Raw genomic sequence first — 24,603 nt, forward strand, 5'->3', positions numbered from 1 at the left:
AGCAACAGCCTTGGGGGTACTTGAACTCAAAGCAGTGGTTCTGGACTTGTTGGCAGGTCTGGCTGCAGCCCGCTGGCTCGGAAGAGATTTTATGAACTCTACAACCTGGCGTGTGGCTGTGGTCACTGGGGGCCGGCAGTAGGGGAGGAATTGGAAATACCATTAGGCACCTGTAGGGGGCAGTGCCGTCCCACAGCCAAAGTGTCCTCGGGCCCCGGAAAGTCCCAAACAGGTCTGGCTCAGGCTTCGGACTTCTAGGATCTGGGGTTCTGAGGTGACACCTTACACAGGCCCCATAAGGACATAACCAAAGTATATGGTTATATACCAGAGCTGGTTATATACCAGAGCTGGGCTGGCCTGGACTCTACCTCAAGGGGAGACTCGGGGGCCCTGTCAAGGCTCCTTGAGGTACACCTTCTTCCACTGCCTGATGCTCTGAGCCCAGGAAGCCCCAGGCAGAGGGAGCACAGGCGTCACTAGCAAAGCGTAGGGTATCACAGGCACTGGGAATACTCAAGAATGGGGAGAATAGCAGAAGGAAGGTCATTAATAGACATATTAAGCCATACCAGTAAAATAGTTTTATTTAATTTTAAAATAGTCATCGATGTGAAAATTTTCCCAAAGCTGGGAGTAACAGTCGAGGTCAAGGTTGGGAGGGGGGCAGGCCCCACCGAGAGCCCCACCTGGAGGCCCCCGAGTCCCACCGTCCACTCCCTTCCAGAAGGGGGAAAGGAAATAGCTGAGGGGAGCCCTGAGTCAGCCCCCTCCCTCACCCCGAGGGCCCACTGTGCCAGGCCCCCTGAAGGCAACGGCTTGTGCAGAGGATTTGTGGGGAGAGGGAAACAGGCAGAAAACAGAAAGGTTAATAGAAAACAGAAATTAGAAGTTAATAATCCCAATGATACCCTGCCCACAAAACCAAAACTCATGGCTGGGAAAGGAGGATGGTGGCTGAACACTGATACGATAAAGCCCTCGGCTCCCTGGAACAGCCCGGTCTGGACTGGGCTGATCTGAAGACAGGTCTCAAGCCCCGGCTGCATGTTACCTTTGGAAAATAAATATTCCAAGAAGAAAAGGGAAAAACCATGGGCGAGGGGTGCAGGTCACAGTCAATGCAGCGGAAAGGGTTGGGGTGGCCCGCCTGGCCCTCCGTGCACGGAACCGAGCTGTGCAGGCCTGGAAGGCGGCTGTGCAAGGGCTCGGGCCGCGGCGGGACCCTGAGCTGCAGTCCCAGCGCAGCATGGCGGGAAGGCAGGCGGGGCCTAGTTAAGCAGGTTGCCCTGCTCCTGGGCCTGCGTCAGGCTGTCCTTGCGGTGCAGGTGGTGCACCCCCATCCTCTTGGGGCTGCGCTGAGGACGGCTGGCGCTGGGGAGCGCCCAGGCCCTGCCCTCGGTGTGGCACGTGCCAGCCCCTTTCTCTGTGCCACTGTCACTGGGCAGCAGCGTCTGTTGTTCCTCCTCGGGGCTGAGGGGCAGGTTCAGTTCTTCCTCTTCCTCTTCGTCTTCCCTGGGAAGCCCAGAGTCAGGGTCTGCTGGCAGTAAAAGCCCTCTCGCAGCCGGTGGGGAAGAAGGTGCCAGAGCCTCCTCAACCCTGTCAGTGGGGCTGGGAGCAAGCTGCCGCTGCGGCCCAGGGAGCGTGTCCCGTCCGAAGGCTGTGCGCTGCGCCACGGCGGCCGGCGGCGGGGTGCGGTCCACAAATGCCCGCCGCCAGCTGGCCAGCAGGTCCTCCTCGGAGCTGGCGGGGCTGGCGGGGGCACTGAGCGCGGGGGGCACGGGGCGGGGCTGGTGCCGGGGCGAGGCCCGGGCTGAGGCCGGGCTGCTGGGCGCTGGGCTGCGGCGCGCCCGCTCGCTCCCCTCCTCCACCAGGCTCAGGGAGATGGCCTGGCGGGTGGCGTAGGTGCAGTTGGGGAGCGGGCTGTTGCGGGGGATTCGCACCTTGTCCTCGGAGAACTCGATTACCTTGCGGCCGGGGTACAGCGGGTGTGGTGGAGACGGGGTGGGGTAGGGGCTCAGCTTCTCCAACGCGGGCAAGGGCAGCTCCTCATCCGGGGAGCCCCCAGCAGTGCTCAGAGGGCGGCACTCCCCATTGGGCTGGGGGGTGGGGCTGCCCGGGGCTGGGGGGCTGGCGGGGTCACCTGGGGCACCCCCACTCATGTCGACATGCACAAAGACATCCTCAGCCAAGGGGCGCCCAGCACTGCCTGACTGCGCTGAATTGAGCAGCAGAGACTCGGGCTTCTCTAACACCCGGGCAATGACCGAGGTGGGTACCACTGCCCCCGGTGCCAGGCTGGGGGCAGGGCCTGGGCTGGCAGCCTCTTGACCGCTGTGCAGATGTTTCCGAACCATGTCCTGTAGCTCACAGGGCAGCTGGAGTAAAGGAACAAGAGAAGGGAAGGGAGACATGAATGATCTCAACCTAAGACAGTTTGCAAAAATCGTGGCAAAAATCATGGCTACCACATACAAGCATCGCTCCGTGCCCGCACTTGCTATCTGCTCTGCTGGCAGCACGCCAAGGCACCCCCCCATTTCATGGATAAACAGACTTAGCAGGGGGCAGAGTACCTTGAAGCTTTTGATTAACACAGCCCGGATCTGAACCCAGAACCAGGGCTAAGGCACAAGAACTCTCAATCTTCTATCCCCCGCATCTTAGCAGTAGCTTCTGCCCAAACGCGACATACATTTGAGAATCTATAGTGACCTTGGGAATACCGCCACTCCCTGTGCAGGCCCCTGGGGCCTCTGGCTCCGGGGTCTAGAGTCTGCCCCTTGGGGTAAGGGAGTCAGTTGGGCCTAATCCTCCCAATATTCTCATGGCTGATAGCTCTGCCCCACCCACACCCCCTTCCTGTCGGGGCTCCTGAAATTGAGTCCCTCTCTCCTTGTCTCTGTTCCCAAAACACCAAAGGGCAGCTCCCAGCCCTGGTAATGGGCCCTTGAGAGCACCCAGGACACTCCCCAGCGGCAAAGTTGACTGGCTTGAGAGGAGACATTGGGGCGAGGGAAGACAAAGCAGAGAGGGGTAAAGGCGGGAGGAGGGGGAGAAGCGTAGAAACGAGTTCGGGGCGCGCGGGAAAGGCTGGGCTGGCCTGCCGGAGAGGGCGCTGCACTCACGTCAGCCAGCTTGTGGTTGCGGAAGTGGGACTTGTTGCACTTGAGCAGCTGTACAGCCAGGTTGCAGTCCAGCCGGTACCGCTCCTGCAGATACAACGTGGTTCAGAGCCCAGCCCTGGCCAGGGGAGCGGGCGGCCCAGCACAGAGCCAGCGCGGCGAGGCAGCCCCCAGGCGCACGCACGTTGAGCTCCTCCAGCCGGTTGATGGTGTTCCTGGCATCCAGCAGCTTGTTGGTCAGCTCCACAATCTCCCAGTCCAGGGTCTTCCTATCCATCTCCGCCTTCTTGATCTGAGGCACGAGACTTGGGGTGAACCCAGCTCACACCCCAGCCAACCCTTCCTCTTCCTCCTCCCCTCCTCCCAGCCCAGAGACACAGGAGGCCACAGGTGCTAAGGCAGCCAAGGCAGACGGAACAGAGACAGAGGATGGACAGACAGAAGGAGACCAGACAGCTCTCCTGTTCTTCGGGGTAACAGTGGACGGGGGCTTTCTGCGCATGACCTGCTGCTGTGGGCCCAGGACCGAGGCCTCGATAAGAGCTGCCCGTCCCTTGAGGGAACTCAAGGAGTTCTACGCACGAGTCAAGGCAGCTGGTCCCGAGAGGCGAGACCTGTGCACACCCAGGCACTGAAGCCTATGTATGTCATTGTTCCAGGCTCAGGCTAGGAAGAGGGAAGAGGGAGTGGGCTGGGTGGCAGCTGGGGAGCTTGTGAGATTATCTCATGGAGCAGGGAGGGCACTGCAGGCTCAAAAGCAGCCTTCTGCTCTCCAGCTCACGGGCGGGATCCACAGCCCCCTCCCCGCAATGGCGTGGGCTTGCTGCCACTGCAACTGAGAAGCTCTTCGTGTTCAGTGGTGACATCAATCAGTACCTCTGCCCAAGCCAAGAGCAGGCTCCCAGCTGTCCCCCAGGAAGGAGGCACCGAGTACTGAACGGGCCTCACAGAAGGAAGAGGACAGCAGTGGGCAGAGGGAAAGGAACAGGGCCCCGGCAACCCCAGGTCTCAGTGGAGGAGACGGCCAGGGCAAGGGAGGAGACACACAAACTCAGACGCAACTGCAAAAATCCAGCTGTGGCTAAGAGAGGCCTGAGAGGAGAGCGGCAGCAGCGGTGGCAGCATGAGGGGAAGACGAGGAGAGAAGAGAAACAGTGTGAGCATTACGACAGTCCTGACTGCACAGCACACGGCAGTGCGCACCCCACCCCGCCCCCTCCCCAGGCCCCAGGGCAGAAGGCACCCCCTCGGCGCAGCCCTCTGCTGACTGAGCACAGGGCCCGCCCCGCGGCGCCCTGGACAGATTACCAGCGTGTGCAGCTTGTCCTCCAGCTCCTGGTTGGTCCTCTGGGAAGCCGTGTAGCTGTTCTGCAGCCTGTGGAAGGATACAAGGCAGACGCTTGGATCAAGACCCTGTGTTTCAGCCCCTGCTCAGTACCTCCCTGACAAGGGATCTTGGGCAAGTCATTCTCTTCCCAGAATTTTTTCTCATCAGAATCAGACGATCTCCGAGGCCTCTTCCAGCCAACCCCTATGAATGGGGAGACTCATGCATGTGTGTCCTGGCCCTTCCTTCCCATACCTGCGGAACTTGTCCTTGAACTTGTCCAGCTCCTCGCGGCTCTGGCCCAGCTCCAGCTCTAGGCAGTCCTGCCCGATTTCCAGCTCACGCTCCAGGGCCTCGGTGCGCCTGGTGGCCGAGGCCAGGCGCCTGCGAAGCTCCTCATTCTCCTGCTCCAACAGCCTGGCAGGGGGAGGGGTCAAGGGCAGAGGGGCATCAGAGATGGAAGGACCAGCCCTGGAGCCCTAGGTTGGGCTCAGAAAGGGAGTGGGGATGACATGAGGATGGGCAGCTGGGGGCAGGGGACTCCCTGAGACTCAGCCTGAGCCTGGGGCAGCATTCCATAGGCCACTGGCCCTGAGAACACAGCCTGGCTTGGAGGGTTGAGGGAGGAAGAGGAGATGGTAGAGGGCAGTGCAATCCCCACCCCCCACTGGAGAAGAATGAGAAGACAGGATTGGGTGGGGGTACAACTCCCAGGCTGTCTCTGGTTACAGCCCAAGCCAGCCGGCCACCAGGCCCCCCAGCTCCAGTTTCCCCACTGCACAGTCAGGCTGCTTCATTATTAATTTCCTGGAAATCCAGCCCAGCACTGCACTCCTCTCCGGAGGCCTCACGTGGCTGACAGAAAGGGCTGCAGGGAGGCAGCTGGCACAGGACGGCCAGGACCTGGTGAAGGGCTCGCTGGTAAGAGCAGGCCCTCAGAGCCATCCCTTCCTTCATTCCAGGTTCTCCTGGAGCCCATGGAACAAAACCTTTTTCTATAAGGAATATCCACAACATCAAGCCTCCTCCCAGAGTCCCTAAAACACCCCACCCCAACCCAACCTTTACCTCTACCTAATCCCAGGAAAAGCTCAACTATACCAATAGCCTCGCCTGGAGCTAAAAGGGACTGAGGTGAGGCCGGGCGGGCTCTCGGGCAGGTACTCACTTCATCCTCTCTGCGTCAGTCAGGGGCTCCTGGGCACAAAAGAACAGAAGCTTAAGGCTCAGCTCTGGACCACTGGCCTCCTGCTTGGCCCACCCTCCAAAGAGCCCTGGAAAGGGCCATGTCTGAAGCCCAAAGACTCTCACAGCAGAAGTGGGCTGCAGGGCCCTGCAGAGATGGAGGCAATCCAGTAATGGCCAGACAAGCCTAGATTACTTTCTCCCATGCCAACCAGAAGATTCACAAACCCCTTCCAACCTTCACCCAGCTCTAATCCGTCTCTTAAGCCCAGAGCCAGCTACTAAAGTTCTGCTACCCATGCTGCCTCTCCCAGGGATAAAGAGAGACTCTCAGCTGTTCACGGGACCCTGGTGACCCCACAGGCATGGCAGAGACCTTCCAGAGAAGTGAAGGAATCGGGCTGAGCTATAGTAGGGTTCCCAGCTCTGACAATGAGGCAGAATCAGGCCGTCATAGAGACTCGGCAGGAACATGAAGGAGAGCCTCTGGGCGGATCCAGTCCCACAGGAGTGAAGTGTCCTGTCTCGCTCTGAACCTCACGCCCAACCGCCCCAAAGCCCACGCTGGTCACAGCCCAAGAGTCAGAGCTTGGCCACACCCAAGGCAGAGGGGGCACCTGTGATGGCAAGAGGGCAATGTCCAGGGTCCCACTCCAAACAGAGCCGACTGCTTCAAGCATCAGTCGGGGCAGGCAAAGGAGGTGGGTGGCCTTTGGAGCCACCGACACCTGGATTTGCTCCTTTCCTACCACACGCTGGTTATATGATCGTTGCTCAGCCTTCGTGTCTGCATCTACAAAACCAGGGCAAGGCACCTCACACAATACCTGGCCTTTTTATGTAATGTTCCCTGACCTGAAATGGGCGAGTCATCGCATTTCTGCCCGGACGCTGACCAAAGTGGCCATGGCACGCCTGACACTCAGCGTGTGCTACCTCTCTCTCAATTCTGGAAGCGCACTCCTGGGGCTGCAACACGACAGCAAGGAGAATAAACCACTCCAATACCCGTTTCCTCCCGTCGGTGAGCTTAATGAGGGAGGACAACTGATTTAGAAAATGATTTGCAGTTGACTGGAGGCCTCCTAAAACCTGACACGGTTCCCCGCCGGGAGCACGTATTTCACAAATGGGAGCCAAACAAAGCAAAGCTGGAGGAAGGACCGGACTTCCTTCCGAGGGTCAGTGAGGAACAGCTGGTCGGGTGAAAGCAGTTGGAGCACAGCCTCCCAACAGCCCCCAGAGGGGCCGCAGGCTGGACGGCTCTTCTCCACTAGTGGAGAGCCAGAGTCCCCGCCCCTGGCAGGTTGGGACCCCACAATCTGGTGGGCTGCCTCCTGCAGGAAGGGCAATACTGTGTGCATGGGATCATTTCTGCTGAGCTACCACGACTCAGGGGCTCCCTGGCATGTGGACATGTGCTCACAGCTGCCCCCCATGAGCCCACATTGCCCCCACCAGCACTGCTGCAGCTAGGACACCCCAGGTGCTATCAGCAATGCCATACTTTCACCCCAACTCGGGGGAGGGGCAGTAGCCCCCTCAGGTGGGAGAAGTCTGCCAGACACCCAACCTCAGGGGCCCGGTTCCGCCAGCCAGGGTAGGTACCGTCTTGCTGACCTGCTCAAGCCGGGAGCCAGGAACTTCCAGCCGCAGCTCCCGATGCTCGGGGGGTGCCTTACGATAGGGTTTCTTAGCAGGAGCTGCACTGGTCATTCTGGGAGGTGAGGGCGCCTCGACCTGCTGAGGGCAAGCAAGGAAGGTGGAGGCTCAGAAATGAGGGCAAGAGGTCTCTGGACTGTGGGGAAAGGACGGCAACGGGGACATAGGGAGGAGCCATCCGGCAGGCAAATGGGCCTGGACGTTGCTGGGGCCACTAGAAGGGCTGGACTCTGGTGTGTGGGTGCCCACGGAGTCAGGAGAGTGCAGGAGGGGCCTGGGTCCAATGGGAACACAGGAGTGGGATGGGAAAGGCAGGGCCCAGGGCCTGGGCACCAGGGAGAGTGGACTGTGCCCGCGGAGTCTGCAGTCTGACGGGCAGCCCACCACTCTCTTGGTGGCCTCGGGGATCAGAAGGTGGCCTCGGAGGGAAAACTGTTCCATGGATCTGATTCCTCAACTCCAAATTTGGGGAAGAACAGCACGAATTTCATAGGGTTGTTGTGAAAACTATGTAAAACACTAAGATCAGTACCTGGTACTCAAGAAATAGTCAATAAAGGTTAGCTTAAAAAAATTATAACCAGAATAAGGGTTTGAGGATCCTCAGTGGGGGTCCCCAAGCTCGAGAGAGCCCTGAGGGCCAAGCCCCCCAGCTACACCACTCTCTTTTCACCAGCCCCCGACCCAGAGGAGCCAAGCTGCCTGCCTCCCCTGCCAGCCTCCCCAGAAGAGAGCCACACGGCAGGGAGGGGGGAGGCGGGGGGGGGCACAGGCCTCACAGGGACATACCGTCTGTTTGTCGGCAGCTCGCTCCTTTCCGCTGTCAGGGAATTAGCCCTCGGCTCTCCGCATCCCACAGCCCCTCCACTTCCTCTGGTCAACAGCTCCTGAAACCAGAGAAGGGAAGAAAGTGGAAACCAGGTGTCAGCCGCCTCTGTCAGTGCTACAGGCCGGCCTGCCCAGTCTGGGACCTGGAAGGCCCCCCAGGAAGAGCGAGCCAGGAAAGCTACAGCACAGGGAGTCTGAGGGGAGCGTGGTGGAGGCGGGAGAGGATGGGAAGCACGGGGCACCTGCCATTCTCCGTGAAGCACTGTCACATGTACACCTGTGCGCGTGTTCATGGGCTCCGCTTACCCACGTGCCCAATTTGGAAATGGGTCTGGTCCTGTCCTATCCCGATTCTACCCCATGTCTGTCCTGCTCGTCTCCCAGGCTTTTCAGAGTCTGGAAACAACTAAGAGATTTGGAGAACATGGATCGCAGAAGAGAATACCAGGAAAAAGCCTAGAGAGATACCAGAAAGTGTTGGGGAGAAAGCTCCTGGCAATGTCTCCAGGAGCCCAACGACTACCTCTGTGTGCAGTGGTCAATAGACTCTGTGATGAAGAGGGGTGGGTCTAGGACAGGAAGCTTGAAAAGGCGGCAGTTTGGAGCAACGACGGTTCCCAAACAGGGAGACTGTGGTCCCCTTTCTTCCCCTTCTGGCAAATGTCTAAAGACATTTCAGGTTATCACAACAGGAGGGTGCTATTATCACCTAGTGGGCAGAGGCTAGGGCTGCTACGAAATATCCTGTAACACACAGGACAGCGTGCACGACAGAATCATCCGCACACAGGGCTTAGAGAGCCAAGGTTGAGAAACACTGGTGTAGAAAACACGGGTGGGCTGAAAGCTGGGTTCCAGGCTCAGTGAGGACTCTGCCACCCCGTGTGGCCCTTCCTCACTGAATAAGCCTGCGTCTCCTCTGCACGAGCTGGCTGGACTGAGTGACTTGTCTGCTCCCCTCCAGCTTCTTGGGGGTTCTGCCCTCACCTGTAATAAGCGGAGCTGCAGCATGGGGGCAGCAGCCGCCACAGGGACCAGCGGAGGCAGTAATAACCTCAGGTGGCCTTCTGGGCATAAACAATCTTCCCACTGCCATCCACCTAAGCAGAGCTGGAGGCTGAGGGAAGCCTAGCGGGCTGAAGCGTGTATTCCTGCTGTTGGGACATGCCCTGGCCATGACTCCTGTCACATTCCAACAGGGCCTGAGGCAGGAAGAATGGTGAGGGGGTAGAGAGGGCGGGAACGCAGGAGTGGCCTCCCTCCTGTCTGGGCAGCCTGGTCTCTGGCTTGGGGTTCTGGGGGAGCGAAGGCGTGACAGCAGGCACGAGCCGCCAAACTCCGCCCCTTTGACGGTGAGGCAAAACGTGTCCCCACAGGGCACAAGCAGCATGCTGGGTTGGGCTGACTCCCTGAGCAGGAATCCAGGTGGGCCTGAAAGGACAGTACATTCCTGGGGTGTGGGGAGCAAACAAGTCACCCCACAGGTTCCCCGGGGCTACGCCTCCACAGGCCTCCAGGGTGAGAGCGCCTATGGCCTGGAGGAGAGGCCCAGAAAGTTCCAAGCAAACCTGGGTACCAGGGCTGATACTCAAGAGGGTGTAAATGGGGTGGGGTGGGGTGTATGTGAGCTGGAAAAGAGGTAGAGCCCGAAACACAGGTAGCCAAAGAGATGCTATAAAACCCAGGGCAGGCTCCCAAGCTGGCCACTGCCTTCTCCCCTTCTCGATGGAGAAGCTAGGCTCCTCTCCCTTCCCGACCTGACCCCATCAGCTGAGTAGCCCCTTGCTCCCCACAGGCCCCTCTGTGTAGCCCCATTTATTCTCAGCCACTTCTTTTCTTCCTTACCCCTATTCCTGCCCATGCTCGCATGTCCTTTAGGTACCAGGACACGTGTACGGGCGGGGGGTGGGCAGGGAGGACAGGGACACACACAGGTATCTGGTAACTCTCCCCGTAGGGAGAGTGGCCTCACGCCACACTCCAGGCCTAGCTCTGGTTGCCACACTTCCTACAGCTCGTCCTGACGTCAAGCCCCCACTCCCAGGGCTTCCACAGCCAGGTGGTCTGGCTTGCTGAGGGGCTCAATGTGGCTGTGCCTGGCAGCGAGATGCCAAGTACATGCAGACACGGGCTCTCTGGGATGAATGGCGGGAGACGGGGCGAGGGGCAGGGGGTGGGTTCTCTCTCCCAGCCAGAGCCTACTCTTTTCAGGCACGTTAGCCACAGGGAGGGGAGCCACTCCCACTGGGCAGCAGAAGGCGATGTTACCTTAGGAAGACGGTCCACCAGGGAGCCTGCAGTATCCCCCAGGACAAGTCCATGAGGGAAAGTCTGTGCCACTCCCTGCCCCGTGTCCAAAAACACTAGTGCATGTCAGGGCCCCTTGCTCCAACTCCTCAGATCTGCGAAGTGCCCCAGAAACAGCCCTTAGGGGCCCACAATTCCAGCACTGAACAGGAACACAGTGGGCCTGGCAGGCCGCTCTCCCTGACAGGAAGTGTTACAGAGAAGTGTTCAGAGACCCAGGAGTGAGACGATGCCAGGTGCCGTGGAGAACAAGACGAGAAGCAGCTGGACACGAGGCCCACAAGCTGGGAGAACATGAAAGGTAAGCTGAAAGGCAGCAGAGCCATCCCACCATGAGTGCCAGCTACCAGGTGCAGCCTCTACTGGCCACATGTCTCTACTGGCCACCAGAGGTTCCCAGGTGGCCTTGGAGTGTCTCTGCCCAAGGAGGGCTCCCAACCCTGTGTTGAGAAAAGGAGGCCTTCAGGGAAAGCAGCTGGACTGCGCAGCATGGGCCATGGGCTACGACGAGCAAGTCAGCAGCCTCAGGGGCCGCCTGGCTTCTTCATGCTGCGCTAGCTCCGGGGCACCACCAAGACAACGGTCTTCTGGAAGGTCTAGAAATTGACAAGAAAGAATCCCACTCCCAAACTACCTGAGCTTCAAGGACAGATGAGTAAGGACGTGGGGACACCAGATCATAGGCTGGGTTTGTACTACAGAAGGGCTGCGCTATGGAAGAAAGGCTGACGCCAAGGACGAAAGCTCTGGCTGACCCAGTCGGGCCTGAGGTTTCTGGGGCTGGACCTACAGGCCTGAGGGAGACACTCAGAGCAGCAGGAAACCCTCCTCATCTCAGGGAGGGAGGGGAGAAGACAAAGCAGTTCTCCTCAGCCCTCACCAACCCCACCTCCTCCTTCCTCTTCTGAGTAATATTCATTCTTCACTTATTCAAAATCAGTGTGGAGGAGAGACTCAGCCCTGAATCTGCTGGGGTGGAGAGGGGGGTGATGGCGTCCTAATTGCCATGTTGCAATCTGCCAGTCGGCGCAGGCCGCCTGTTGCCGCCTGCCCTGTATGAAATACCTTCTCCCTGATTACAGCCCATGGGGCATGATTAGCTGCCTCTGGAGAACAAAGTCTGCTTTCATTAGCAATGGGCCTCGCACGCACAGTGAACCGGCTCTGTGAACCCACTGAACAGCTGAGCAGAGAGTGTAGACAGAGAGAGACACTAGGAGAAAAGTGTGTCAGAAGTTGGCTGAGTAGTATCCTTTCATCAAAGGACCAAAAAATTGCAAGCACCTCTTTAACCAGGAGATGGGACTCCTACCTGCTCCCTTTTATGGATGTGGAGTATGTGAGCAGGGCTTCGGCGGCGGTGGTAAGGGGTCACCGCTGCTGGAGATGGAGCAGGATAAGGAGAAACTTCTTCAGGAGCTGGATTCTGTCCAAACCACTAGCCTCACTCCTACTCCCAGCAAACATTCACAAGGTGGTACAGAAAAAAGGTTGAAGCCCAAGAGCCAAGGACGCCCTGTCATTTCCTTCTGCACCCTTTCTGTGGGTCTGCCCAAGGCCCAGGGCAAAGTCAAGGGCACAGGAGAAGAAGAGAGATCCAAGCATCCTCTGAGGGCTCCAGCCACCCCCTCCACACCGGTTCAGCAGCTCTGCCCTAGAAAGACCAACTGCCTACCCGCTCTCCCATGCTCTCATTAAGAAATTATGGCTCCAACAGTTTATCTGGGCTCAGACCATTTCCAAACCTAATGAGAGGCCTTTCTGCTCACAGCTGTCACTGAATCAAGTAAGTGGGGGACCGTGAGGGCTCAATGAACCCAACCGATCTTCTCAATCATGAAGGGTCCACACTTCACCACCGAAATCATTAAAGGTCTTCTTCATAAGTCACCCCAAAAACGTCAAACGGAAGTCAGCAATCACTACCGATTTTAAAATGAAAGGAAAACCAGCCCCTCTCCAGACTACTCCAGCGGTATGGTATGCTGCCTTAATTCCCTGGGAACCCAAGGATATAAATAAATAATAAAAATAAATACAGCCCTTCCTAAAAACCCTAATCAACTAGTGAAACACAAAGGTCTCATCACCCAGGGACTCGCGCCGCCCCTGCAGGCACTGTCCCCAGCGATCAGCCGTGGACATGGTCTCTAACTGCGAGCCCGGAGGAAGCCGCGCCTTTGGGAGCAGGCTATGCCCCTGCCATGCAAGTCCAGTTGCTTCCCAAGCCTCTGACATCCAGGCTCTGCCTCCAACTGAGGCCCCAGAAACAGAAACCATCACCCTGCAAGGGCCAGCCCTGTAACTAGGTGACCGGGCAGGGTCCCCACCACCATTAATACAGCCTGTGTCCAACTGGACCGTTAGTGAACAGCAGAACATCCCCCAGCACAGAGAGCCAATCCTTCCCGAGCTGGCGGGGCTCAGCCTTCCCTGCACTGACCCCCAGGTGCCCCTCCCGCTGGCCCACCAGCCCCCCCGTTTCCGGCATGCAGCTGTTCCTGAGCTACATGAGCAAAGCCCTCAGCAATCCTGGGCGCGTGGCAGGCAAGCAGCCAGCAGCTCACGGGGTGGGGCCTGCGCAGGCTCTGCTCTGGGCTGATGACTAGGCTGCAAGATGCCAGTCTGTGCCCAGACCAGCCCTGCTGCCCCTCCAGCAGCCCTGCCTACCACCCCTCTGGGCAGGTACAACCTCACCCTCTTGGGACACACTGGCCCTGACCTGGCCTTGTGCCTGCTTTAAGTGGAACAGGCTGACAAGTTTTTAAAAGCCCAAATGGGTGGGTACAAGTCTGCCACAGAGGAGTCCTGAGGACTCAGAGCTGGCACTGGTGGCCTGAGCACTCACCTGGTTCCCCTCCTGGGCAAACGCCTCAAGTCTATCAGCCAACCTCATCCCAGCAAACACCGGACAGGAACTAAGGGGCTGAAGATTACTGATGATGACCCAAGTAAACCAAACCTCCCTCAGCAAAGAGAGAGCCCCCAAATCCCCACGATCATAACCAGTACTTGAGATTAGTTCCCCATGCCCTCTCCTAAGGAAGGGCAAGGTGAGGGGTGGCCCTGAACTAAGGCTGCACTCTAGTCCCCTCTGGCTTTCCTGGTCAGAGCCACGCCACCAACCCCTCCCACCTGCTAACTCCCTACTCAGGGTCCCTGAATGTGCGAGCAGCACCTACCGGCTCTCACATTTACACACTCCCACCCCACGTAGTAAGCAGCCCCCTGCCTTCGCACTCCGAGCCCAAGGATACAGCACCCAGTGGGAGGGCCACAAGCTTCCCTATCCAGCCTACCCCATACTGCACTGCCGAGAGGCTGGCGAAAGAATCACCTGTGCAGACAACCAGGTTGCTCCAAGCAATCAGCCTTCCCGTTATCTCCGGACCCCCTAGTCCCTTCCAAGTCTAGAGGGAGAAGGGAGTTTGGCGGAAGCTCTCCATGGCAGGCTGTTCGTCAGTCTCCCAATCTGAGGCCAGGGCCTGTCCTAGGCCCACTGTGGAGTCCAAAGCTGGGTCCTGCCCCCTCGGCCTGAGGCGCCCTACCCAGCTCTTCTCGGCTAAAGTCCACCTAAAGCTCCAGACATGTAACCCCACCCACTCCACTTCCCAGACAGTCACCAATGGGACTCAGATGGGTACCTGGTCCTGGGCTCCAGCGTTCAGCTTAAGAAACTTCACTCTTCTGCCCAGGGAATTTCCCACGACCAAGCCAAGGTTTTCCTCAACCTCCCCAACCCCAAGGAGAACCCTGCAGCTGATCCTAAATTATTACACTGGGGTGAGGATAATGGGGACACCACCCAATCTTCCCCTTTTAAAAACGGGAGGAAACTATTTAGTCTAGAAGAAATTTCCCATCTGTGTCTGAGGCATGAAAAAGAAACAGCACGTGAACCGAGGGAGAGTCTAACGCTGTGGTGCTAAAAGCAGATTAAATAGCTACGCTACCAGTTCTAAGAAAGCCTGGGGGGCAGGCTGGCAGCAGGCTGGCAGCTGGGCAGGTGGCTGTGTTCAGGAAAGCCTCCTCTCCTGGCCGTGACAGGGGCCCATCCCCACCCACAGTAAGGAGACCGGGAAGATGGAGGGGACCCAGTGGTGAGGACCCAGGAGCAGAGGAGATGGCGTGAGGTCAGCATCCAGGATGCGGAGAGGAAGAGGGGACAGAAGCACAGCTGGTGGCACTCCCAGGGCTGGTTAGCGGGCCCAGGTCAGACTCACAGGGTGAGTGTCGTCTCCCCACCAGCCAGCTCTCCCGGTTAGCACGGTTAGCGACAGACTCATGGCAGACACCCTCCAGGCGCTCCATACAAACAGACAGCTTGGTTTGTGAGCAGCCCCACTCCGGAGCTGCAAAGAGAGAACAGAAGGAATGCCAAGCTGCAGACGCCCAAGGGCACGCACTGCACTCTCCAGACAGGAACGCTCCTCTGGACTTACAGACCCCTGGGGGCTTCCTCCCACCCAGAAATCATGCCGCGGGGAAGTGCAGCACTCCTTTGCCACCCAGGGAGTCCAGCTCACTAACCCCCAGGAAACAAGGCTCACTGTTGGTCAACACTGTTGTGGAAGGGTCACTGCTTCCAAGGGCATAGCTCCCTCCTCACCTAGAACCCAAACATGGCTGCCAGGCCACACTGAGCCCTGAAAGCTGGGTGGTGAGAACAAAGCCACCCACAGCTGCCGCTGCCCCCCATGCCATGCCTGTGCCAGCAGCGTCCATCACAGCGCCTCCCAAGGGCTCCGAAGAAAGAGGCTGGGAGAGAACTGGCCCAGGGATCAGAGGCTGCAACGAGCACAGTACAATGGGGCAGTGTGTGACCCAGCTCAGAGCTGGGCCAGTCAAGCCAGGGGGTAGCACACTGCCACCTTTCAGTTTCTGAAAGGGCCAGGGGGGTGGCTCTTGCCAGGGAGCTGGCCCCAGAGGAACCCACAGAGCAAAGATAAAGGCTATGCTATAGCCAGGCTCCCCCGTCTCCAACAGGGACTAACTAGTCCACCGGCTCAGAATGAGCAGTGCCCAGAAACGCTAGCATTCCCATCACAGCAAGCCCGGGAACAGCCCAGGAAAACACTCCTTTCTGAAGCCTCCAGAACCACCCGAAGGGAAGTGACACACCCTGGCTTAGAGATCTCAAGGCAAATGCGGCCACAGTGGCGCCCCAGAGACCAGGCAAGAAGTGACCTTCTATCCTCAGCAGGATAGGAAAGCTACAGCAAGTATATCAGCAAACACTGCCTGTGCTTCACAGAGAAGGGCAACATGTTGGCAGGGAATAAACAGGGAGGGAATCCTCCTTTCTGGAAAGCCCTGCACATGATGAGAGGACTCGGGGTAGAAAGGGGAGAACAGCGACCACCGCCCTGGCCCCCATACAGGCCTGGCCGTTTCCCAAGCTTGGGTTAATAATTACTGCAGGCAGGAAACGCCTGCCCTAGGCTCCCCAGCTGCCTGCTCACTGGGTTCTCCATCTTGCTGACAACCGCCCCAAAGCTCCAAAGGCCAAGGCCTGGCCGTGGAGGGTGAGATAAGTATCGAGAAGACAAAGACTACTCTTCCTGTAGGCTCTGACGTGTTCCCTGGAAGGAGAAGAAATCACGACAGGCTCCCTTCAGGATCCTTACCCACAGAGCAAAGATAATTTTACAATTTTTAAAAGGGAAATTTTAAAGTAATAAAAATACACCAGGGGGGTCTGGTTTGCTTTCAGAAGGTAGAGCAGCAAGTGACTTGACTAATCCAAGTCTCAGAAACCAGGGCCCCTCTCTTCACTGAACTAGAGGTTAATTTTTACGCTCTTCCCAGCCAAAGATGACAGAGGACTGAAGGGGAGAGAGAGGCGTGACATGGAAATGTTGATGCCCATATTGCACTTATTTCCATCCTGATTCCCACTCAGGGGCACTCCTGCTGGACAGTTTCAGCTTGGAATAAACAATCCCTGAGATGAACAGGGGGCCACCGTGGCAGGAACCTGTAGTAAAGCCCCTCCATCCCTCCCAAGGAGCCAGCCCCAGGGGAAACCCCCAAGCTGGGAAGGAAGCTTACAAGCAGGCTCTTCAAAGGTTCCTCAAGTACGACCCTGGGCAACTTGTTAGGTGAACAGAGCAAGCTGAAGAACAGTCTGTATTGTTATTGCGTTTTGTTTATTTTACAGGTAATACATGATGAGGAATGTCTAGAAGGACAGAAAAATGATTAGAAGGATACCTTATAAATGGTTAAGTTGTTAAAATGTTAGTTCTCTATCTTAGGGAAAGGGCTTAGACGGGGCAGGGGGAAGGGTCTTTTTACTTTTTATTTTGTATAGTTTCCTGTGTGGTTGGTATTTTATACCAGGACATACATTATGATTATGATAAAAGCATACAATTCCTAAATAAACGGACCAAAGCCCCCCATGTGCACTGTGCTTCATCATTCTGGAAGCATTTTCCCTTCCATTCGATGTCCTTTGATCCCTGTCGTGTAGTGAGGCTCACAGACCAGGTCGAGTTCTCCCATTTTGAAGTGACAGAGAGGACAAGTGACTCAGACCACAGACAGAACCAGGACAGAAAGCTGATTCCAACTCCAATGCAAAGCATGGAAAACTGCCTTCTCGAGGGAGCCACGGGAAAGCCACGACAATGTGTCATGTCTTTTATGGATGCCCAATGTCACCGAGAGCAGACACCTGGCACTTTCGAGATAGTACCTAACAAAGCAGAGGTCCCACTCTCTTTCCTACCCATGGCCAGCCCAGGAGACTCAGTCCCTTGAAAGCATAAAAGTACACAAGACAATCCAGTCCAGCTGGTTCGTCCAAGCGCCTCCCAAATCTGCTTAACATACAATGCAGCTTATCACTCCTGCCCAGATGCCATCAGTGAACACACCACATTGCAATGTGCACTCCCAAACCAAAGGACAAGGAGCAGCGCTGGGGTGAAACTCCTTTCATTCCCCGTTTAGCTATTGGTTTCATCCTTTTGACTGTCTGGGCACTAACACGACTGTAGTAAATCCTGGCTGTGAGTTTGGAGCACACCTAGATAAGACTAGTGATACAACCAGAAAAGCAAGCAGCTTACAGGGGCACTAAAAGAAGCTTAATGAATAACACAGAGAATCCCAGCAGCCAAGGATTTTTTAGAAGATGCTAACTCAGCAAGAAAATACACCGGGGTGTTTCACATCCTCTTTTAACTGGTTCTGCTGGCTTAGGGACATGTTATTAACATATTAGGTTGGTGCAACAGTAATTGCGGTTTAAAAGGTTAAAAAAAAAATTGCAAAAATCGCAATTACTGTTGCACCAACCTAATAAAAAGGCTGGACAGGGAGCAGCTGAAGCTAAGCACCTGAAAAATCATTAGGCAGATTAACTCAATCCTGAAAAATAATTAGTAACGCTATTTTGAATACTGTCACATTTTGTTTATGCAGGGCCTTCCTTCCTAAGAGTTCCAAAGGTTCTGCCACATAGATCCTCTTTGCTTTCACCCCGCTGAGGAAGGACTGGGTGGGGCCACAGAACCAGGAGGGCTCCATACCTGCTAGGTATGCCCCAAATGCTCAGCCTTCAGGAACAGACCCCTACCGCCCTAAGAAGCCTCAGAGATAGAAGGCCTCGCCCCTCTTTGGGGAGAGACAGGTGAACAGCCAGTTGCATTGGAGCTCCATGAGTGCTTTGAAGGCCCAGAGGAGGGGCGCCTTGGGGGGGGGGGCAGGAGTTTAAGGAGCAGAGAGTAGGCTGCTCCCCTGAGAATTCAGACACACCTTCCTCCTCTGATTGTAAACTCCCCCTGGAGTACCACCCAGCATTATCCAATTAAAAGGTCTAGACTTCTAGAAACAACTTCCTTTGGTGTCTGCTGGGAACTGGCATCCTCAGGACCACCCCCAATCAACTACACTAAACATAAAAAAGGCAAAGAAAGGATAACAACTCTCAGCTACCAGCCCCACTTCTGGGGAGTACCTGAGTTAAGCCTGTTCTGTGGCACACGGTCATCGAAGTCCTAAGAAAACTGGAGCCGAAAAGTCAGGCTTCCTTGATGGCTAGCTGTGTCCACCAGCTTTACTCAACACTTTGCAGTTCACAGAACAACAGGAGACATGGATCCTCCAACCCCCCGTCCAGTCACCCACCACCTTACCTACATTACAAATCCACCACCTAACACCCCCCACCTGGGCCCAGCAAGGCCACCCCCAGTCTCAGCTCCACCAAAGGAGTCACTGCAACACAAGAATGCGGAGAAGCATCAACAATCTTTTGCACAAGCTACTCCCTGATGATGTCCCCAATCTCCCTTTTTTTGCTTCATTACAAGAAAGGCGACTCTCAATTTTATTCCCACCTCAAAAATGCTCCTGGCCACCTGGCAGAAAGCAAAAGGCTTATCCTAGCTTGACTAAAACAAAGCCTTTTCTTATACATTGAGTTTTCTACAGTGGGATTCATTCCTGCCGCAAACATTTACTGAGTATTTTTCATACACCAGGTACCATGCTATATGTGGGAAACTCATTCTCTCTGATAGTCAATACTCCTGCAAAAAAGACACTGTCGTCCTTATTTTATAAGGGACGAGATCCTGCTGGTTAAGTAACTTGCCCACAGTCCCACAGCTGCTAAGTGGCTGAGTCTAGATTGAAACCAGGTCTGCCAAGCTCCAAAATCAGACTCTCTCACACTCTCACCTCACTCCCAACTCCCCACACCTGCTCAACCCTCCCAGCCGCCCCTACCCCGCACCCCCTCCCTGCAATCAGGGAGGGTCAGCTTAGTGAATGAGATGGACAAGGAAACAGAGAACTCACCATACAACATAGTAAGTGCCAGAACACAGGTTCAAACCAAGTGTTGGGGGGCCACCAGCAAGACAGAAAAGCAGGGAAGTCTTCCCACAGGAGGTAACAGAGGAGCTGGGTCTTAGGGGCGGCAGAGTTTCAGAGACAGGGTGAACACTATGAAAAGAGTCGAGTGCACAGCGAAGAAGAGAAGGAAATGGCTGGCTATAACAGGTTCAGGAGCAGCAGGAAATTTCGGAGCAATGAAGAACAGGACAGATGAAGTAGAGTGGCAGCCACTCAGGCTAGACACAAGGTTGGGTTTGGGCCAGGGTGTATAAAGAATCTTTTTGCATGCCTCGCCCAAGAGTATGGACTTTAACCGAAACAAGGGGAACCCATGGCACTTCTAAGGGAAGAGACATCATTTTTTATAGGAAAATAATTTTGACAGCAGCAGAGAAGATAAGACTGGAGTGGGGAGAGACTGCCCATCGCATTTCATTCATCCTACATGCGCCACAGTATTATAAAGCACCTATTATGTGCCCTGCACCATCCTAATGGAAGAATACAACAGTGAATAAGACACACTAAGTCTTCTAAGGACACTTATAGTCTTGTAAGAATCAGACAAGTAAACAGGCAATTATTAGGTTGGTGCAAAAGTAATTGCAGTTTAAAAGGTTAAAAATAATGGCGAAAGCTGCCATTCCTTTTGCACCAACCTAATACAATACAGCATATTAAAACAGAAGTAAGCACAGAAAAGGGCACTAAAGGTGGGGCGGGATCCCAAAGCAAGTGACCTTTAAACTAAGAGGTGAAGGTCAAAAAGGAAAGTAAAGGGAGGAGGGGGAATGCAGTCCAGACAGCAGAAACAGCACTTGGAGCAGATGCCCAGGAGCTAGACAGAATGAGGTAAATTCAGAGCGCTGGTAAGAGGCTGAATCCAGTGAGAAATGAAGGCCCACTTTACCCAGAGGTCCTTGGCACTCGGAATGTGGTGGTAAGGATGTGACGGCCTTAGATTCAAAGATGATACATGAATAAGAGGTGTTATGAGAAGAAATTGATTTCGACAACAAAAAGAAAACAGTAAAGGGGGAGAATCAACTCAAAACCCAACAGACTTCACCCTGCAGTTTAATCATTTACTAAAATGTGACCTGAATCCAGAAAGTCTGAGGACTTCTACCAAAACACAAAGGTGTACGCTCTGGAGATAACACGTTTCAGCATGCTGCCTGCAGCCCAAGTCAAGATAAAATACACTACCCTGAGCTTGGAGGCTTCTAAGTGAACGGCGGAGGGGAGCCGAGACTGACAGATGCTGTCTAACTCTCAAATCACATGTGTCACTACAAATAGAAAAGTTCATCACAGGGCTGGGTCAGAATTCCCAGGGAAAGCCCTCATTCCTGAACCCCCAATTCCCTGGAATCTGGTTAGACACCAGGCACGTGCCTACTCTGGCTGCGGGGTGGAGCGTCATTTATTGAAGAAAAAGATGGGCCTTGAGGGTGAGTTAAAATAGACAGGACGTGACTCAGAAGGAGGGGAAGAGTGACTCTGAAATACAGGGCAAAGGAAAACCAGTCTGTCAAACGCTGGCACACCTCTGCCCCAAGGCGCACGCAGGCCTCCTGCCTGGCGAAAGGGAAAAAGACGTGAGCGCTGAGCCAGGAGCTTCCTCAGCCAACACAAGTAGAAGCACATTTGTTTTCCATCTTCCTCTTAAGCTGGGGGGCGGGGGGGGGGGGACTGTTTAAAATGCCTTTTTTTCCTGTGTACGTTGCTACCTGCCATTTTTAAAGGAAAGATGCATCCAGACTGTCTATAAATTTAACACGATTGCTACTTTAACTGTTCATGTCAGTAATCCGTAATCCAAGTCAGACAAAAGCCTTCTATGTACATCTACATGAACACACACACACACACACACACACACACACACACACCCTCCCCTCTCCGCCCCCACCTTTAAGCCATACTTAGGGTGGATCCTAAGTCACTCTGCTCACCCAACCTAGGCCCAAGGTTTTCCAAGGGCCAGGTTGAATCATGACTACTACAACATGAATATACATCTAACAAACAAACAAAAAGATACAAACTGCCACTAGGCATATTTAAAAGTTAACTTCATACCAAATCCAAAAAACAAAATCTAAAACTCAATGGCTGACGCCAGATTGCCTGGGTTCACATCCCAGATCTGTCACTTACTAGGTGGGTGACCTTGAGCAAATTACTTAACCACTATGCACCTCTATTGACTCAACTGTAAAATGGGGATAATAGTATCTACGTCATAGGGTTGCTATGAAAATTAGGTAATATATTTAAAGCACTCCCAACAGTGCCAAGCACAGAAAATGCACTCAGTAAGCACGATTATTATTATCACTCAACTGCAAAAAAGATAATTCTACAGCCTTCCAACAGGAAATCACTGGCATTTTAACATCACTTTAAATCTACATGTCAAGTCTATACAATCCAAAAGCTGTGCCTTGCCTCTCTAACATCAGGGTAGCAGCCCAAACCAGTACAGGTTCTCCATAGAGAGACACCAGGTTCGATCAGGAAGCATACATTAGTGCCGAATTCTGACGAGCATAATAAACTATACGTACTGAGGGTCAGGTAGTGTTCTAAATATATTAATGTATTAACTTATTTAACCCTCACAACAACTCTATGAGAAAGGTACTCTTACCAAACCGATTTGATTGATGAGAAAGCTGAGGCACAGAGAGCTATGTAATTTTTAAAGTTCACAGAGCTACAAACGGCAAAGCCAAGATATGAACGAGGCAGTCTGGCTCCAGAGTCAGTGCTCTTAACCTCTGCACTCACTACACTGTCTTGGCTGATCACCATGTCCAAGGGGCCATCCACAAATTGTCCTCAGAAAGAAAAGGTTCCTAACCTTCTAGAAATGGAGTCACAACTACATAGCATCAGTTCTCGAGGTATCTGAAGATATTGAATCTGGCCTAGTAACAGTGAGTTGGGTTGGTCTACCTGGAGTCAGACTTTTTTGGGGGGTGGAGTGGGGAGCAGGAGATGGTTAGTGAGGTGTCCTAGATCAAACCAAACCTCTCAGTTCAATCATGGAGCAGATGTCAGCCCGGTACCAGGATTCACTAAGAAGCCTGCTCCCAACTCTGGCTTGGGCATAACCACAGGGCATCAAAGGAAGTGAGGACCATATACACTGCACCCTGTGGCTCCAGACCCCTTCCTTCTCCAACCCCAAGCCCACTATCTCTCAAGCCATGCTTAGTTTGGCTAGTGAAACTGTTTTTTTGTTTGTAGTTGGTTGGTTTAATGTGGTTTGATGGGGAGAAACAAAGGAAAAGAAGCAAGCTACCAGATGAGAAAAGGGTAAATTCTACAATCCTTTCCTCCCATCACCGTACTGGTCTAGACTGAAAAGCAGCTCTCAAATATCAGGGATCTCAGGAACAGAGACTGATGTAATCAACACTCCCAGAGCTTTACATCAGTCAGCGTGACCTCTTACTATAAACTGATCTGGATTTCTTCTTCCTAACCCCAATCTGCCTCTCCCCGTCCTCTGATCCCACCTACCTGCCAAAGCCACACCCCCACAGAACACTAATGAGCCCTTCTTACCAAAAGATGAAAAAAAAAAAACAGACATGCCGCAAGAGCGAACGCAGGAGCTGGTGACAGCAGGTGCCTAAATGTTCAGTGAACACCATCAGAATTATTTTTTTCTCATGACTCCCCGCCATCTGTCACGCGCAAGTCTCCACTTCAGGCAGGATACCAAACTGAAGATGTGATGGGGAGTTGACGATAAGATCCAGGGAGCATGTAGGAAACTGCTTGTGACAGGGCTGTGTTAAAGTATTTTCAACGTGATCTCTAGGCCGTTGCCCATGTTCGTGTGCACGCGGGATGGCACACAGGCCCAAGGCTACACCCAACTCTCAACATCAGCAAGCACTCTAAGCAGAACGCTAATTTAGGACGACAGACAAAGGGCAACCTCTACAGAAGGGCGCCCTCCTCGGAGTAACTGATTTTCAGCATCACTGGGCTCATGCATCCTGCCTCCAGGGAGCATGCCAGCCTGTCACCGGAGGCCACCTTACCCGCTCTGGGGTTCGGCTTGGGCAAGTCGCTACCTCCTCTTCTTTCCAAGCAGCCACTGTGATTCTTCCAGTCCCGGGGGCCCCTGAGTCTTCAGCTGAAATTGGGGCAGATGCTGCTATAGGAACTGTGGAAAGGCTAACCCTGAGTCTGGAAGAGGGTCATTTGGCTGGCGTTAGTGCTTTCTTTTATCAAACCTGCCAAGCATCCTCCAGGTGTCTCTTTCCCGCTTCCCCACTACACTCCTCCACGGAGAAGACCCATTCCTCTCCCACGGGCCTGGGCCAGTTGGGCCTCGGTCACAAGCTCCAGGCTTCTCTAGGTTAAGAAACTCCCCTCCAATCCGTGATCCCGCTTCTCCAGGGCCTGCACGCCTACTCCTGGCCCCCCGCCCCTCCCCCAGGGCTGCCACTGGATCCCAGGGCCCCTCCCTTCCTCCCCAATCGCCCTCTTATTTTCTCTCCAACCTCCCATCATTCCGTTTCCTCTTCTCCACCCGGGAGCTAGTCCCTCCTCCGCCCCGGCTCCATGCCGGCGTTCCCACGATGACCCCCAGCTCTAGCCTCCCGGCCCGACTACTACAATCCCACAACAAACTTTCCGCCGCTGCCCGCTACCTTCAGGCCGCCATCTTGCCGCGGGGCAGGCCGGGTAGTGGCCACGGCCTCGGGAATCCCCACGCACTCGGCGCCGTGCGTCACCGGGGGCGTGGCAATGGGCGTGGCCTCGGGCTGAGCTCCGGGTGAGAGTGAAAAGTGGGGATCTCCTAAGAGCGGGGTTTGGAGGCCTGGACACCGGAGAAGGAAGGAAGTGTAGGAGTTGGGCGATAGTGGGAAGGATTGGGAGAGAGTCTGGTATTCCAAAAAAAGGGGGGTGGGACGGGGAAACAGCACAAAAATATGGTGGGAGAGCATTGCTTCCCCATCTTCCAAAGAATAAAGGCAGCTTTCCAAGTTGTCACGCAGAGATCCGCATGACCCAGCCTCTTCCACATTCACCAGCCTCATTTTCCTCCGCTCCTGGGGACTTCAGGGTCCCAATTGTCCTGTGTTTTCAGGCCTTAAAATGTCCAAGCCCTCTCCTCCCCTGGCATTATCAATTCCTACTCCTCCTCCAGCCCTCAGCTCAAATTGCCAGCTCCTCCAGGAATCCTTCCCCAGCCTCACACCCCCAGACTGGATTTGGGGCTCCTTTGGCCGGGCATCTCTAGTCACTTTCACATAACGTCACTGTAGCTATATTACAGCTGCGCTGTAA

General features: G+C 54.8%; 1 protein-coding gene across 17 annotated transcripts; it reads right to left on the minus strand.

The window, feature by feature from the left end:
- Positions 1-34: 34 nt before the first annotated feature.
- On the minus strand, positions 35-23,995 carry TJAP1 (tight junction associated protein 1). Of its 17 annotated transcripts, XM_081031309.1 has the most exons (13): positions 23,964-23,991; positions 23,349-23,496; positions 16,486-16,615; positions 14,658-14,786; positions 8,089-8,186; positions 7,258-7,380; positions 5,621-5,649; positions 4,708-4,869; positions 4,434-4,500; positions 4,188-4,217; positions 3,310-3,417; positions 3,129-3,212; positions 35-2,378 (listed from the first exon to the last, which is right to left on the minus strand). In XM_081031309.1, the coding sequence occupies exons 6-13, from the start codon at positions 7,351-7,353 to the stop codon at positions 1,272-1,274; spliced, it is 1,683 nt and encodes a 560-aa protein (XP_080887435.1). In that variant the 5' UTR covers positions 7,354-7,380; positions 8,089-8,186; positions 14,658-14,786; positions 16,486-16,615; positions 23,349-23,496; positions 23,964-23,991; the 3' UTR covers positions 35-1,271. The 17 variants fall into 17 exon arrangements, with proteins under 17 accessions (XP_080887435.1, XP_080887434.1, XP_080887425.1 ...); XM_081031308.1 differs by lacking the exon at positions 16,486-16,615 and having other exon boundaries at positions 7,258-7,377; XM_081031299.1 differs by lacking the exon at positions 16,486-16,615.
- Between the last annotated feature and the right edge of the window lie 608 nt (positions 23,996-24,603).

This window comes from Rhinolophus hipposideros (genome assembly GCF_964194185.1).
Source record: "Rhinolophus hipposideros genome assembly, chromosome: 3".
Lineage (NCBI taxonomy): Eukaryota > Metazoa > Chordata > Mammalia > Chiroptera > Rhinolophidae > Rhinolophus > Rhinolophus hipposideros.

Excerpts from the sequence above, each read along its gene's own strand:
- TJAP1 (XM_081031313.1), bottom strand. The coding sequence starts at position 7,353 with ATGACCAGTGCAGCTCCTGCTAAGAAACCCTATCGTAAGGCACCCCCC. Across the intron at positions 5,650-7,257 it reads CTGGCTCCCGGCTTGAGCAG|GAGCCCCTGACTGACGCAGA; the intron begins GTCAGCAAGACG and ends TTTTGTGCCCAG. Across the intron at positions 3,213-3,309 it reads ACCGGCTGGAGGAGCTCAAC|GAGCGGTACCGGCTGGACTG; the intron begins GTGCGTGCGCCT and ends TTGTATCTGCAG.